Raw genomic sequence first — 17,150 nt, 5'->3', positions numbered from 1 at the left:
TGAAATTTCCACAGAATTTGTCGATTTGCTTTGCTATGTAACTGAGGGTTTGTTTTCTCTTAAGGTCGACGGCCTTTGAATCTTCGAGTAGCAGCCGTGACATTCTTTTTCGAAGCTTGTTACATTTGGAAAAAATAAATAAAAAAATAACGTGAAAAGCCACCTCGTTGAGATTTCTTTTGGGGTGTGTGGGTGTAAATAAATCGCTTTTAAGCTCATTATATAATTGTAATCGAAGCACGTGCCTACCTAGATTTCTATATTTTTGATTTTTTTCATATTTCACAAAGCAAAACATTGATAGCAAAATACTTTTGCTGTGCTTCAACTTAGTTTCCATTAGTTTAGGCAAACATCTTAAGTCAAGCTATGTGCACACACATATGTGTCCACGTATCAATTACTCTCATGATGTATTCGGTCCTTAGACACGCGTCCATCCCAGAAGATTGTCGTCAAGGACAAAAAGGCGCCTTAGCATATGCCACAGCCGAATAATCGTAATTAGATCGACATACTTGCAGGCACATTACCAGCAAGAAGCACCGAGAAGCCAACTGTGCGTATGGAGATAGATGCCAGCAGATATTGTGCTACGGTTCCATATTCAGATACTATTATCCCAGCTGCTCCAGCTTCAGGATATTGCATAACGAAGCGGCAAATACTCATTTTAAACAGGCGCCACTCGCAACTAGGCGCCATGGAAATTAAAATGTGTCTGGCACCGCGTGGAGAGGCTACGTGGGGCCTACAGGAATCAATGTGACTCGTTAATTTGTTGCATGGAATATACGCTGTGGCGACAAATACTAAACGTACGTGTGAATATAGAAGTATATCAGTGTTACCTAACAGGTCACGCAGGCTGTAATCAGGCAAGAAATGGAATCACAATGTTCAATGTACTTGAATATTGAATGTATTAACCTGATGACACAGACAAACAGATGAATAAATATTCGCATTTATGAAAGCGAGAAGCGAGAAGAAAAATATTCGCTTCGTAGTATTGACAAAAGGAAACAGAAGCTAAAGTCAATACAATTGTGAATAACAAAGTTCATTATATGATTATTCGTGGTGTATTTTCTTATTCCAAACGAAGCCTCTGCTTATTAGTTTCACAGGAAAATTAATAAAATACTATATTTCAAATATAATTAATTACATTTAGAGGACCTATTCTATAACTACTTTATACAAAATGTTTCCTCAGGTGTATTTATGTTTTTGATATCTTTAGTATAGAAATGTTATTAAGGAGTGAAAATATCTATACAAAATGTATTTTTTAAATATTTTCTTAACAACAAGTGCGCAATATTCGTATAACAGTTGACAAAAAAGCTACGGCAGTGAAAGCTTTGAAAGCAAAGGAAGTCGTATAAGTGCAAATAAGCTTTGTGTATAGAGCTTATTGAAACTTCCGGGTGGACTTTCAAGCTTTATCGAGTTAAGAGGCAATTTAAAAGTAGTGTAGTTAAAATGACATTCTCTGTGCATTTCCCAGTAGTTCAAATCAAAATAAAACTGCAACTACAAAAGTATAACCATTAAAGCTGAAACTCACATTCAAATTATACACTTGAGACCACAACCGTTGCACGGCAGGACACTTCTACGGCGACAGACTGTCTGGGCAGGACGAGACTGCGCAGTGCGCACCTGACAAATTCAAAAAGTATGCACTCCCAGGTAGACTTCAATACTGTTTTGGGCAATTTTCTATAGAATTTCTCGATGCACACAGATATAACAATGCGTCGGCTAATGATCTTCTAACAAGGCACTGGGAATGCCCAGATGTGAAGGACTACAGGTAATATGTATATGTATGTAGTGGACGGCGTAGCTAACAACCTTGCACCGTTTCATTCATAAAACGAGCGAGAAAATGTTTGTAAAAACTTGTACCTTAGACTTTCCCATTTTCGATTCTCAAATGAACGCGCGAAAACACTTCAAACTGAAGAGGTTTTGCACTTGAGTTTGTATTCATTCATGAAGTGCTGGTGCTTTTGTTCTTAAAGGACTTTCTGAAAGCGAATTCTGCACACAGCGGGCGTTAAAACAGGCATGAATTCTGAACATCTGGATATTAAAATTAGTGAAGAGATATAGCAATGGGAATAGAAAGAGAGCAGAATGGTCGAACTATTTCTGAGATATTGACAATACTTTTAAAATATTTCTGAAAATTGTTGTGAGTATAAAACATTGAAATAAAACTTTACTATTTCTTTTACTATTTCTAAAAAGAATTTTAAAACTAAACTCCAAAGATGCCAACTCTTTTCTCTCGCTCAAGTAGTCATCGTTATTGCCCAATTTTCTTTACTACATCAGTAAATTTTAATCTATTAAATTTTATCTACATTTATCGATCACTTGTGTGTATTTCAATTGATATGAAACTCACACACGTTTGATGATTTTGCAAAAAGGAGAAAAAGTACACAACAGGAGTCAACACCACCTACCTGAGCACTTGAGTCTCAAGAGCTAGATCTTGAGCTCAAGTGGGCGCATACTTGAAACACCATGGCAACTTTTTGTGCACGCCACTGATAACGATCGAGCGATCTTGCCAAACTACCTGAAGCGAATTTTACAAGAATAGCTCAGTGGAAAAGAACTGGGAAATTCTATTTAAAACCGCCGACTGTGCCATTTACCCCTCGAGAAGGCGACCCGTAGGGGCGTAGGTGCAATTGCGTTTATTAGCACCGCACCCCTGGCCTCATTCATCTCGGAATGTTCACAATGGAACCTGGAATACGTTTGCCCTACGCACATTCATTGAAGAATCGATGTCAATTGTCGACTCTTGTTTGAATGCAACTGAATGAGTTTTGTGCCATGCAGGTTTCGTTTAGGCCTTCTTGGCATCTTCTAACATTTTTTTACGCTAACGATAAACATCTGAGTTGGCGGATTTCAAGGGCCAACTCTTCGTTACATTTTAGTAATTTTCATTTCGGCTTTTTTGCGCTCAATTTGTTAATTGCCGTTAGGTTGACATTCTAAAGTGCCGTGGGAATGGGAGACATGATGGCGCAAATATTTGATTAATTATCAGTGCAATGATTATGCAACTTTCTTTAGCATTATGCTTTATTCTTGTGGTTTGCACCGCAGACCACACAAATTGGTTGCCGCTAGAGAGTCGAAAGATAGCAGCGAAGTTCGGCTTGTTGCCAAATTTCTATCGCATTGCTTACTAAATTGATCTAAATGGCATTCTTATAGCAGACATTACCAACTAATTTCGAAAAGCCTTTCAAAACCTACAGCTCTATCCGTACATTTAAAACGCCTGTCAGCTTAACGCAAGAACGAACTACATTTGTGCGAAAACCTTTGAGAAGTGTGCAAATTAAATCTGACAAATTTCCGGCACATTCAACTATTCGACTGCTTTTTCCTGGACATCATTTTCTAGGCAATGCGATTAACGGCAACGCTTTATTTGTTCACATTTCAAACAATTTTCTCCAGCTCATAGGCATAGGTTAATGTATTCACGGCAATATCATTGGCTGGCTCTATTTCTCTATGTCTAGCATTCAAGCCAGCATAGTTATAATAGCTATCCGAATCGAGTGTCCATTTACGCCTTACTGTCAAACTGCTTATCTCAGTTCCTTTTACTTTAGTCTGCTTCTGTGAAATATTTTTCTGTGATTCCTTTTTTAACGAACCAATTTCCTCACGTAGTCATCATCATATCCATAAAGTGAAATGCAGCTCGGTAGGCATGGATTTCTTGAGTATCTTAGGCAGCTGCAGGAATATGATCAAGGCCTGCATCTGAGTAGTGCTGCTTGGGAGACAACTTCACCGTATCCGATGCGATACAAATAAAAATTTAGTGTGTTCAGCAGCTGGGCATAAATGCTTAGATTCGGCGAGGACTTTACACACTGGCTCTTTAGCTCATTTTAGAAGTTTAGGTTGAATTTTAATGCAATGATAAATAGTATATTTATAAATATACTTCCCGAGTTGAAATTGGAATATGAAAGTCTTTTAGACTTTCAGGACTAGTAGAAGTAACTTGATTCAAAAAACAGAGTCTTTTTGTTTTGCATTATTATAGTATTTATTTATATTACAACTAAGCTTAGTCTATGATCGCAACAACTTAGAACTACTGTACAAATAACGTGCTAAAGTGTTGGCGAATTCTACGCACTGATCTTGGTCGTTGGTGAAGTCTGTGGGCTGGTAGAGTTGGCTGAGAGATTGAAAGTGGGACTCTCGGAGCCGCCCTTCTTCTGCTTGACGCGACGGTTCTGGAACCAGATCTTCACCTGCTTCTCCGACAGACGCAGCCGATTGGCAATCTCGATTCTGCGAAGACGGGACAAATACGCATTGTGCGAGAACTCACGCTCCAGCTCCAAGAGTTGAGTGCTGGTGAAGGCGGTGCGAATGCGTTTGCTGGAGTCGGCATAGTCATTGATCAGCGGTGTAATGTCCACGGCGGGAGTCGCATGTGTTTTGATGGGTGAACTGGCTGGCGAGCAGGAGGATTCGTGTTTGAAGCGTTTGCCTTGCGGCTCATCAGGATTGGCGAAGTCCAACGAGGCGCTGGAAGATGCCGACGGTGAAGTGCAGAAGGCACCGGCATCGGGAAGCGGCAGACCGTAGACAGCTGACGATGGCATTGCCGGCAATGGCAGCTGTGCACTCACGCCATGTGCAATGGCATTGGCAGAGAGTGGCGGCGATGGATAGCAATCCTCATAGTTGATCAGGCTGCTCGATTTGCGCTTCGTTGCGAAGAATTGGGCATAAGGATGGTAGAGGGAGGCGTGTGGCTGTTGGAGTACGGCGGCAGCAGCTGCAGCCGCTGCTTGTTGCTGTTGTTGATGCTGCTGTTGCTGTTGTTGTTGCTGCTGCTGTTGCTGGATACCCAGAGAGAAGAGGTAGCTGCCCACATAGCTGGCTGGATACGGCAACATGGGAATGCCCGGCAGCATGGCAGCTGCTGCGGCTGTGGCAGCCACAGCGGCGGCGGCTGTGGCACTGGCTGCAGTTGGAGAACCAATTGATTCCTTGTTCGATGGCATATCGCTGAGCAGTGAGTCCATGAGGAATGAGCGCGACATTTTTGCTGTAGCTGAGTTGAGATTGATGTTACGTTGGGATGAGCACCTAACACGATCGCTGACGGAGTGTGACTGGTTTGCTGTTGAGCTCTGCTCTTCACTTTATATAGACAGCGGCATTCTTAGGGGTTGTTTCTGCACCACCCTTAACGCTGAGAGTTGAGACAGCTTCGCAGCCGCAGGCTGGTGCGAGCGAGTGAGCGAAACAACCCTCGAGTTTGCTCTATGCATTATGCTCTATGCATCACCATTTACATTTCGTCTTCCTCAAATGGCAGCAACTGTAGCCACTTAAGCTCCGCCCTTGGCACAAAGATCACTCACAATGGCAGGTATTTTCAAAGTGTATTTGTTGGTATAGTATCTGTATGTGTGTGAATCTCTTTATGAATGACATTGCGAAGAAATCGAGGAATTAATTCAAGATCGTGCTCATCTAGAGATACTTAATATTTATACACTTCGTATTAAATAAAGTTTACACCAGCTAGTTTTCATGTAGCTTCACTCGTGTTTCAATATTAAGTTTTCAACATAAATTTGTTTTGCCATTTGTAGTTACAGCTTTAAAATTTACGATCTGTTGCTACCCTCTAGCTCCTACAATTTAAGCACTACATTGATATTCCTCTTAGCTTGTATTAATAGATTTATACAGACTATTGAATATTATACTTCCAAGTCTAGAGATTAATTATTTACACGCTTAACATTTGTAAAAAGAAATCCAGGTTATTAAAATAATTTATTTTATTGTACTTTTCTATCAGTCTATCAGGAAATCATGTCAGATGTCGTTTGAATAAATGGGAAGTTTGCAACTTTATACTTAGTTGCATAACATTAAAAGCTTATTTTCGAACGCATAATACTTCCAATTGATAAAGAAACTTTAAGCAATTTGTATAGAATTTAACATTAAATATTCAAAGAATCTCTGCAGAATATTTAATATAATTTGGCATTAAATATTTAAGGAATCTCTGTAGAATATTCAAAGAATTTAGAAGCAGTGAATATCACCGCCAAGAGACCAAAGCATTTGAATGCCAATTTCATGGCTTCAATGGCTGCAACGATTTGTCCTCTTAACGCATTGTCAACTTTCTGTGAGCACCTTAACATGTTTTTATTGATGCATTATCTGTGTTGTGTGTGCGTGTGTGTGACTGTTTGTGTGCGTCTATGTGTGATGCCAAATCGGTTAACAATGCTCGGGACATGCATCAACTGAGCCCATTCAGCTTCGACCTCTTGCCATTCATTTGCGAAGCATGTTGCGTCTTTGTGCCTGGCCAGACATTGCGTCGCCTCACCTCAGCTCAGTTCGACCTGAGTTGAATTCGAGCTGAGTTCGAGACCGAGTTTTTGGGTTACATTACACGGAATTATGGCGGCAGTTTTATCGTTCGTTAACTGACTTTAAGGATTTGCCTGTAATTGTCCTTTTCACGCCATTGTGACGATGTGTGCGTAATGCCAAGGTGTCTGCCAGACTGCTCCTTTTGTCCCTGTGTGTGTGTGTGTTTTGTCAATGATATTTTATCATATGTTAAGTGGCTATAAAACTCGACACAATTGCTGACGTTAATTGTTGTCGCAACTCTCACAAAGTCACAAAGTAGTTTCAGACACATTATTGAATGCAGTTGCATAAGTGATTTTCGATCAATCGCCTTCTACTTCTTGGGCAACATTATTGTTGGTTTTGGCTTCTGGCTAATTGCTGGGAGCATCATAATTGTAATATATGTAGCATGCAAAGGCCAAGAGGTAGCCTGGTGGCAGCTGCCGTTGATGCCACCTTCGATTTTGGATTTTTGCACCAGATTTTTGCTCATGGGCGTTGCGTTGGCCGCGTGCTTGGCAAACTGCAACTGGACCTGAGCCAATTGTAAGTGCCTTTTGTAATTGTATTCAGAGAAGTGCCACGGCTCACCTTTGACCACACTCGTTTTTTTTTTTTTTTGTTTTTTGTGTGTATTTTCTTCGTTTTTATACGCTCGATTTAACTGGGCATTGTTGGGAGTTCTTAAACTCGAGTAGATCGTGCTGTTCATTCAGTCCGTTGTCTTGAGCAATAAAAGGCAAATATCAATATACAAATCGAACTGCATTCGCCACGTGTGCGAGACTTTTCTTTTATTATGTCTTACGCAGAAACTTCATTCAAAAATCTGCAGTGGTTTCCTGCTGAGCAAACTGGAATCCAAAAAGATACAAAGATGGCAATTACGTATGTATCTATGTATCTTTAAGCTCTCCCCTTCTCAAGTGTGCATTCGAGTGCGCAATTTACTTTTAATTGTGAACAAAAGTCTGATAAACGCTAAACAAATGAAAGCTGAGAGAAACAAAGTATCGCCATGGATTCAGGCAACGACCAGTCCATTGGCAAACCGGATTCCTAACTGCCATCCAACAAAGGGGTGTGCGCTTAATGGCGGCCATGGAATCACCACCACCACCATAAGTAGCAACAGCATCTATAGCACCACTATCACCACCATGAGATTTAAAAATGTACGAGTACTTAGCTTATGAGACTTGAGTTTCTGCTGCTGTTTGTTGGGTTCATCATTTATTGACATTAATTGGTTGTGACATTTGCATTTGACTGATTGTTATAGTTGCCATTGTTAATAAGTACGACGAGCAGTCAAAGGAAATGCCGGTCCTTGGATCGTGGATCGGGGTTTGTTTGGCCCCAGGGAGAAACAGAGAAACACTCGTTGTTGTTGTTGTTGATTTAACAAATATGACTTCATTATAGCTGAAGCAGGCTTATGAATAAATTATGAATGAGCTTTGCCACCACTAAACGATTTGCGTTTGGGTTACGATTGCGTGTTATTTTTGAGTCATCAGACCTCGGGCAATAAATAAGTGTGTGCGGTCTAAGTATTTTGTGAAATATTAAGGACATTTACAATTCATACATTTCTCCTATAAACACAGACTGTGGGCCATTGAAAAAATATATCAAAGTGGCCTACCGACAGTTTTTTGGGACTCGAGAAAAAATTGAAAAACAAATATATAATGCCAACTTTATACTTTGTATTCGCAGCACATTCATGAATGAAAGTCAGTGCTGCACAAAGGGAACTTCAACTATTGTGCTGCACTTGGTCATTGTGCCGAGCTGCGAGCACTTGCAGTGATCTGCAGATGTCTTTGTGCCCGGCCATTCATACAGACCGAATGTCCTTTGTGTCCTGGCCAGGTAACAGCGTACTCTCTGGCATTCCATTCCATCTTTTATATCGAGCTGTTTTTTAGTGGTCAGTGGACCACGTGGACCATCGTCCTGGACGTGGTCAAGGACAGCACAATTAATCAGTGCACTGTTTTGTTGTTTCCTTGTTGTGGTCAATATTGTGGCTAGTTGAGAGAGGCACAGAGGGAGTATACCAAATAATGGCATCCATTTGAGTGGGGGATGCAATTAAAAACGCTTGAAATACTTGACCACTAATCAAATTATACGAGTTTGTTTTTTGTACAACAAACACACACTCGATCTACTTATCGCCCTTGCCACCACCTCTTGACTCATGTCAACATATTCAGCCAGTTAATAAAATCAACATTTAAAATCATCAAATGGTTCCCTTCCCCCTCCTTTCCTTTCCCTTCCATTCTCGAGTAGAGGAAAAGCGCGCGCGTTCTTTCAGGCAGCCGTCGGATTGTGCGCAGAAGCACCCGCTTCTTGTGTTGCGGCACGGGCTGATGGATGCGATTGAATGTTGCAACCCCAAAAGCAGTCGACTGTATAATGATGCGTATTGGATACGGCTACCTTATAAATATGAAATTGACAGCCAGACGAGGGAAATCGTCTACACCCTTTTGCATTCGTTATTCTCATACGAGGACTCAGAATCAAACTCGTATGTCAAACGCCATTATTTGTCAGTAGTTACATTTGTTTCTTTTGTCGAATTTTGTGGTCTTTTGTGATATTTATGATTTGGAAATTGATAAACAGAACTGCGGCACACAAAACAATCAAACCATTCGCATTGTACATATCTAAGTAAATATAAAAGTGTGCATACAACTAAAAATGAATACTCTTAAAATGGCAGATAAATCAAGCTAACATAATTATTCAGCTGTAGGCTTGTCGTCTGCCAAATATTTGATAAACCTTTGAAGTCTATTTGCAGATTTTTTTTTACTATTAACAATTTTCTTTATGCGATTAATTAGTAAATGCTTTAATCACAAATAAAATAAAATAAATATTTTGGTCTTATTATTGTCATTATATTTGACAACCATTTGTTTTAACATAATATAAATAACATTTTTCATGAAAAAGACAGTAAACAGTAAAAAAAGCAAGTGAATAAAATAATCACAGAGTTAATATAAATAATACACTCTTAAGTAAAATACAAAACAATACACAAAACAAAAATAATGTAAACTGAAAAAAAATATTACCAAGTTTCGACTTCTAATAATTATGACGTCGAGCATTGTATGTTGTCACATTTTTAATTTTCTTTGATCTTAAGCGAGCAAAAGATTTATTCTTTTTATTAATTTATAAAGTTTTTAATTAATATAATAACTATTCAGTAAATTATTTTACTACCTAAACAGCATCATTGTCATTTATATTCATTCAATGGCTCTCAAACTGTAGCAACCATTTTTATTTAAAATTTCCCTGCTGGACCATTTAGCTGAGACACAAACCCAGACAAAGATGACCTACTCAAAGTATGCGCTTCTTCAGCAGCCACCAAGTGCAAGCATAAGTTTAATATGCGCAAGTGCATATACATATATTTATATACTCATATTTATCATGTTTTGATAATAATATAAGTAGTTTTATTAACTTACTTTCAGCTGCAGTTTGCGCATGATGCGTGTCTCTTCCCATCGATCCAGTTCGTCCCATTCCTTGCGTAAACAAAAAGTAGTTAAATATTTATGGTGTTTTTTTGAAGAGCACTGAATACTCACCTTACCGCGCTTGCGAAGCAGATAATAGCGGTACATTACGATGGTCACAGCCAGTATCAGAGCTAATCCGGTACCGGCAGCGGCACCTAATACCGCTGAGCTAACCATTACCATTTTGATAGCACAGTGTTTTCTTTATTTGTGCTAAAAATAGAAGAAGATTCGTAAATTTCCTTGACGTACTCAAAAAATCAAGCAATTTCATCATAAATATTTATTATTAGCTATGCAAACATTCATCATATTCATTTCATCATAACTCATTCTCTTTAAACACCAATCAGAATAAACCACAACAACTCAGTTTAAAGTTTAAATAGTAAATTATTATTTAAATGTGTCACAGAAAATTGTACAGCATGTGGATGGATTCATTGTTAGGTTATTGACTTAGAGACAACTGTGCAAACTCGTCTAGCTCATGGCTTCAGGTTCTCACTCTGTTTATGATCTTGAATTCATAAACAAGGAACACGTCAGTACTCGACAATCCTAAAGTAAATCATCAGAATACCGAAGCACGTTCCGTTTGAGTATCGCAAAACGGGGAAACTTTGGAATAAATCTAGGTTGCTTAGGATATCTGAGAAAGTTGTATGGCGTTGTCTCTTCAGAAGAATCGTCACTATTGGAAGTGTCATCAATGTCGTCTTCGTAATTTTCTTGTTCTTGTTCTTCCTCGCTTTCCTCATCGTTAGCACTGCGATTATTTCCGTCTTCAGCACCATCTACGTTGTTATTATTGTCATCTAGGTCATTGTCTTCAGCCATTTGCTTGCTCGTGTAGACGCAAACACTCCCCCAGCAAACGAAAATGGTTAAAATGATCAATGTGCGCATTTCAACGTTCCAAAAGACACTGAACAGCATTCATAAAAATACAATTTATAAAAGAATGGGACAATATGTTTTGGGTCTCAAGATAAAACTGGTTTTGTAGAAGAAAACATATTTGGAATTGCCCCGATGGAATTGAAATGAAAAGAAAAGAAAAGCAAAACAATTTGGGTATAGCCATTTTATGTAATTAAAATTATTCAAACACCAATTAATAAAGTTGTAAAGAAAATATTCTATTGTTGAAGAAATCCTTCTTATTGTAGTTTTCCAGCCAAATAAAAAGTATAAACGAAGGACGGACTAAAGATAGGAAGAATCGAGAAGCTTTAGCTTCTATTGAATCCAATATGCTTATTCAGGTTGGCTCTTGGGCTCCTCCTCCTCGTCGGCTTCCTTATCATCCTTATCCTCATCATTATCGGCCTTATCGTCAGCGCTTTCATCGCCATCGACATCGTCATTCTCTACAAGAGCCTCTTCTTCCTCTCCTTCCTCAGCGCCGCTATCGCCCTCGGCTTTTGGCTCCTCATCCTGGCTGACTTCTTCACTGGCTGAGACGGTGGCGAACAGCACGAAGCCGAAGAGAGCAAGAAGCAAAATGGTACGCATGTTGATTATGTTGGTCGATTTCTGGACAACTGATATCGAGTACACTGGCTTACAACTTTTTATACGATGAAATCCGTTGAAGTTGTTTGCGCAACGCCATATGTCAGGTTCAATGCGAATCGCCCAAAAAATTATAGTCGACGAATGTAAATATTTAACTATATACGTCAACTCAAAAAAAAAAAAAAACCGTTCTCTTGTTTTGTTTTTGGTGTTTTTGGCATGATTGTACACGCGTTGATATTTTCTGGGAACTTGGTTTAGTTTGCACAATTGCTGTTTTTTATTGGGGCTGTCATAAAAATATTTGTCTTAGAAATTCATACATTTTGTATACCCGTTAGCTCTTAGCCTTGATTGTTGTTTGGAAAGTGTAATCAAGGCCAGACTCAAGTGAAGTTCAACTCTGGAAACATTTAAGTTCACCTTTATTCTTTGCTTGCAACTATTTTCCACTACAATAAACTTGTTTGGCTTTTCAATCGTTATAGACTCGTTAATTGTTTGGCAAGCCAGGCAAATTGTGGTTCACATTATCCTTTGCTTGGCACTGCATGTGGTCCACATGGCCCACAGAGTTTGCCCACTGTGTAATGTATAAACCACAATGGGAGACCTTTTGGCTACACCTCTGTAGCATACTGTCAAGTGATGGCAAATAATATCAACATTCAATTAAACATTTTCACTTGACATTTCGATTGGTACACATTTTGTTGCCTGCTTTCAGGCAGACACAACAGAACTGTCTTCATAGAATTCCATTGCCTTTTGCCTTTTTCTCTTTTGTCAACGCTTCGCAGTAAATTGAAAAAAATAAGTGCACTTTCTGTGGGTCAGTTTGAATGTCAGTGGATGCACTCATAATTAAAAGGGAAACCTTTTAGTGAAGGAGACTTTAATTGACCATCTCTATATGCTATCAATAAAATAAAATGTAATATTGAATTAAATATAATATGATAATAAAAGTTTCGTTTGTTTGTAAAGCTTTCAAAGATGATAGTTCACAAACAAATTTGCGCACCTTTTTTTTTAGAGCTTTTCTCAATTATAAACTGTTGATTCTAGATTCAAAAAGAACAATACGAGTCTAACAAGCAGCGCTACATGCTTTGTTTACATGGTCAAAACAATGGCAAAACAATAGGGAATAAATAGAGAAACCTTTTATGGACCCAATCGATATTTTGAAATGCTGTAAACAATCGTGATGTGGACAAAATGAGTCTGTAAGGAAGAAGTCTGAGCGCAATTTAACAAATTACTACAATGACAAAATAACGAGCAACTAGCAGACGCAGCTTATTTAAGCAAATAAACATACAAATAATGGCTTAGTAAATCAACTCGAACCAGCAGTCTATATATGTATGTACACATATGTATGTGAGGCAGCATCAGAGTTCATTCAAACATGATTACAAAGTATCTATGGGAGCACATTCCACCACGAGTTGATATATCATTTTGCAGCTTACAAGTTGTTTATTTGTATTAGCCAGAGACTCAACGATGAGCTTACAACTCTATTTGTACACGTTCCATCTAGTACCTCCTCCTGTGGTCGTTATCTCTCATTTCTGTCAACAGAATTGGGCGCCCGGGCGAATGGGCGACGGGGCGTATGAATTGGCGCCAGTGCCAGAGTCTTGGGGGTCACAGTGAAAAACCCTAAAAATAAACACGTTCCGAAGCTCTCGAGGCGCATGCTTTTGTCCGCTTTATGCGTGTGCTACACAGAGAGTGGGTGGGATGGACATTGTTATGGTTTTTTGTTAGTCTGTTTAATGAATCAACAAGTGTAATGGCGCTCTATGGCAATGCGATGGCCTCCTGCTGATAATTCCCAAAGGGTTCACAATTCCATCGAAGCGCAGCACATCATCACCAACACCATCGTCATCACCATCATCATCAACATCAACATCGTCATTCGTCATTGGGCTGCTTTTACTTAGGCGCATTTGCATGCTACGCATTTGCATAAATTTCATTTAATAGCAGGAGAATTCGTGCATAGCACAATATCATAATGATCAACAGCATCATCATTATAGATGGATGAGAGCAGGTTCTCCTTCATTGAATTTGTAGGTACGCGCCAAAAAGCCCGAGCAAGCGTCCAGCTTTGGAGCTGGTTAGGTTGGCCAACGAACTTTACATAACAATGGCAAATGTTGTTCGTACTTCGAGCCAGAAGTACTAACAACTTTTCGCGGGCGGCATTAAGCGTTGCAGGCTTTTAGCGTTTTGTTGTGGCATCGAATTAACATTTTGATTGGATTTTCCAATATTGCGCCATATGGCAGGTTGGTGGTTAGCGCGATGACGGCGTAGGAGGCACAGCCCATTGGCAATGGCAATTGGGTGTTTACGTTCTCCTTCAATGCTAGAACATAGACAAATTGTCCGATAAGATAAACAATTTTTTATTGTTTATGCAACACGGCCCTAAAAGCAGACCGTATGAAACATCTCAAAAAACAAACGTAGCTCCTTTAACAAAAAAAACTTTTGTTTATTAATCCAATGCGCAAAATGTTGCATAGTTTACCACCCTTCGGACTGCACTTAGACAATCGCAATAGAAAGCTTAGGTTGCAAAGCAGCCTTAAGTTCAGCTTCAGCTGCTGCCAAATCAGCGTCGACATTAGCATCAGATCCAGCTTCAGCTCCAGCTTCGGCAGGAACTTCGGCAGACACTTCAGCGGCCACTTCAGCAGGCACATCGGCAGCCACTTCAACAGGTGCTTCCACTGGTGCTTCTACTGGAGCTTCAACTGGGGCTTCAACTGGCGCTTCAATTGGGGCTTCAACTGGAGCTTCAACTGGAGCTTCAACTGGTGCTTCAACTGGGGCTTCAACTGGACCTTCAACTGGGACTTCAACTGGGGCTGCAACTAGGGCCTCGACGGGTGCTTCCACCGTCAAATCAGCAGGCACATCAACAGGTGCAACAAAAGTTTCTGCGCTGGGCTCTACGACGGCAGGCAGAGGAGCAGCCTGGACAGCAGGACGAGCGCGGCGAGAACGTTGACGTGGACGCCAGAATGCGCCACCAAATGGACTCCAGCTTCTGGGATTGTAGCCACCCCAGAATGGAGCGGGATTATTCCAGCCGTACCAATTGTTGGGTGCACCATATCCACCCCAGTATTGGGGAGCACCGACATAGGGTAGAATTGAAGGAGCAGCAACTGAAGCAACTCCCCCTGTGGATTGACTAGCAAGAGATAATGGAGCACCTACGTAAGGCAGAATTGAAGGAGCAGCAACTGAAGCAATTGGAGCAACGGCAGCAACTCCCTCTGTGGCGTCACTGGCGATAGCTGGCTGTACGGCCAGCTTGATCAAGGGATTGGCGAAGCGAGCGCGACGCACAGCGAAATTTGGTGTCTCCGACACGACCAAAGTGGCCAGACCAACGAGTGCCAATGAGGTTAACCAACGCATTATGGATTATGAATTCGGCATTCAACTGAGTCCCAAGCGCAGCGTTAGCTCCTTTTATTGCGAAAAAAGAAAATGGTGATGGAAGATCACATTTGCTAAATATTGATTTAACTTTATTGCACAAAGCACAATTGTGGCAAAAAAAATGTTGTGGATTTTGCTTCGCATGTCATGAGCTCTTGTTTATCCACATTTCGGGCGTCAAAGTCAGCGCTAATGATGTCGTTTCCCCCATTTCGGAGAGTCTGACTTATTTGCATAGCTTGAAGAAAGTTAATAAAGATTTTTGGATAGGACACAAGCATGCAGCCAACAAGTGTTTCATTGTGTACACTCCACATAGAAGGTAAATAACCCAAACACTAGCTGCGTTAAAGCTGTGCAAAGAAATGTGGAAATTCTTCTTCTACTTTGGCTAATTAATTATGAATCCAGAATTTGATACAGAAATAAACCAGTGATGATATCTACATACTATATATATATGCGTTTTCTGCTTTGGCATAATTTGTTTATCAGTATCGAGATCACACACTGCGTATACTTATTGCTCCCAGCGGCCCACGAGCAAAGCGAACTGATTGCAAAGTGTAACATTCTCAATCTTCAATTACACTGGTCATGGCCAGCGCCCACATAAAACTCAAGAACAGAAAGTAAATCTGTCGCAGACAGCGACACATTACGTGAATATTTATCTGCGAATGACAAATGTAAGTGAAGCATAAAACAAAAAAAAAACCGAAAATAATTAAGTATACGTTACATTTGATTATGTGCGATTGTCATTTTCATAATTGATGTTTGACGTCATCGTTTAACGCGCTAGTTAGAACATCACCGATGATGGAGCATAGCCTGGATGCGCTGAGTAGCGTAACAAATACCAGTGTCCAAAAAATAAGTATTCCCTACGCTTGAGCTCGATAAGCCAGCCGTCAATCCCGGTTGCCTATCTTATCAGTTATTCCAATTTCAATTCAAGTAAATATAAATAGATAGGTGCTGGTGTGTAAGGGTAAAGGGTATGCAATATGTTTATGTATTTAATTCCACACCAAACAGAACGCAAGGGAAATGCACAGCCCACACACTTGTTGTGCACATACTTGGGTACAGTGCGTGTTCGTGTGTGTGTGTGTGTGTGTGTGTGTGTGTGTGTGTGTGTGTGTGTGTGTGTGTGGGAAATGTATATGGCCCAACCCCAAGAAGAGCCAATAAAACTTGCCACTTTACATCTCAGGAGTGGCCGATGTCCGCTTGTTACTGTGATTGCTTTGTGCCAAGGCCAGCAGCAGCAGAAGTAGCAACGACACTAGGCAAACAATCGCACTTTTAATAACCTCAACGCCGGGATAACGAGCAGCGAAAGCAAAAAAGAAATAGAAATTCTTAAGGATGCCAAATAGCAGTCGAACCGAAGAAGCCAAGCAACAGGAGTGAAGCTTCACTATTTTTGGGGTACAGCCTCATTTAACGGCACTTTTGTTTTGCTTTTCCCCCGAGTCAAATAAAAATCCATTATCGCATTGTGGAAATAGAACTTTCAACAATAAGCTGCTCCAACTTACCTGACTAATAATTGCGATTTATCGTTTCAACACGGCACTTTTAAGTCGTTAACTAAAATGGTTACACAAAACTGGCTTAAAGTTTGCCTTTGCACTTGAATGTTTGAGTTTCCGTTTATTCGTTTAATTCAAATTTCTACTTGCAAGCAAACAGTCTCGCTTGCTGCACAAATAAATAGAAAGGCAACGGTAATCAGCGCTCTGCGTGACAGAGATTGCAACAACTGCTTGCCACAACGACAGGATAACCAATGGTAGACGCTACGCCGTAGTGATTGCCGCAGCCAGAATGCTACCATATGTTAGCAATAATGTCGCCGTCGCCGTCGCAATCGCAGTCGCCATCGTCCCGTGGCTCTCGGGTTCGTGCATACTCCCAAAAAGCTCCTCGGGGCATAGCCTCGCGTCGGGTGCGAAAAGCTTTTCGCCTGTTATCAGTCAGAGATTACGTATACGGCCGGTATTCGTGGTACTCGTGTGCAGTGTCTGCGCTGATAACACGACAATGCGCTGACCACCAGCTGTAATAACAACACAACCCACAACTACAACAATGACCCAGGCTCAAGCAGCA

At 40.4% G+C, this 17,150-nt stretch overlaps 3 protein-coding genes across 3 annotated transcripts in view; all 3 read right to left on the bottom strand.

Annotated features, from left to right (window-relative positions):
* Positions 1 to 16,707, bottom strand: part of LOC117570469 (synaptotagmin-5) — a 33,835-nt gene extending 17,128 nt beyond the window's left edge. Inside the window, exons 1-3 of the mRNA XM_034252151.2 lie at positions 16,577 to 16,707; positions 10,101 to 10,244; positions 9,978 to 10,037 (exon numbers count right to left, since the gene is read on the bottom strand). Coding sequence (XP_034108042.1) covers positions 9,978 to 10,037; positions 10,101 to 10,214 — 174 coding nt within the window. The 5' untranslated portion in view covers positions 10,215 to 10,244; positions 16,577 to 16,707. The remainder of the gene's footprint in view (positions 1 to 9,977; positions 10,038 to 10,100; positions 10,245 to 16,576) is intronic.
* LOC117570470 (homeobox protein Hox-B4) lies at positions 4,191 to 5,147 on the bottom strand. The gene has a single exon (XM_034252152.2). It carries the CDS (start codon positions 5,115 to 5,117, stop codon positions 4,191 to 4,193), a length of 927 nt encoding a protein of 308 aa, XP_034108043.1. The 5' UTR covers positions 5,118 to 5,147.
* Positions 14,124 to 15,005, bottom strand: LOC117570471 (skin secretory protein xP2-like). Its single transcript, XM_052005875.1, has one exon. The coding sequence runs from the start codon at positions 15,003 to 15,005 to the stop codon at positions 14,124 to 14,126; it is 882 nt and encodes a 293-aa protein (XP_051861835.1).
* Positions 16,708 to 17,150: the final 443 nt, after the last annotated feature.

This window comes from Drosophila albomicans, chromosome 3 (genome assembly GCF_009650485.2).
Source record: "Drosophila albomicans strain 15112-1751.03 chromosome 3, ASM965048v2, whole genome shotgun sequence".
In the NCBI taxonomy this organism is placed as follows: Eukaryota; Metazoa; Arthropoda; class Insecta; order Diptera; family Drosophilidae; genus Drosophila; species Drosophila albomicans.
This window is presented reverse-complemented; position numbering and strand designations above follow the sequence as displayed.

Bases quoted from the DNA above. Each gene is read 5' to 3' on its own strand.
- LOC117570470 (XM_034252152.2), bottom strand. From the start codon at position 5,117: ATGTCGCGCTCATTCCTCATGGACTCACTGCTCAGCGATATGCCATCG.
- LOC117570471 (XM_052005875.1), bottom strand. From the start codon at position 15,005: ATGCGTTGGTTAACCTCATTGGCACTCGTTGGTCTGGCCACTTTGGTC.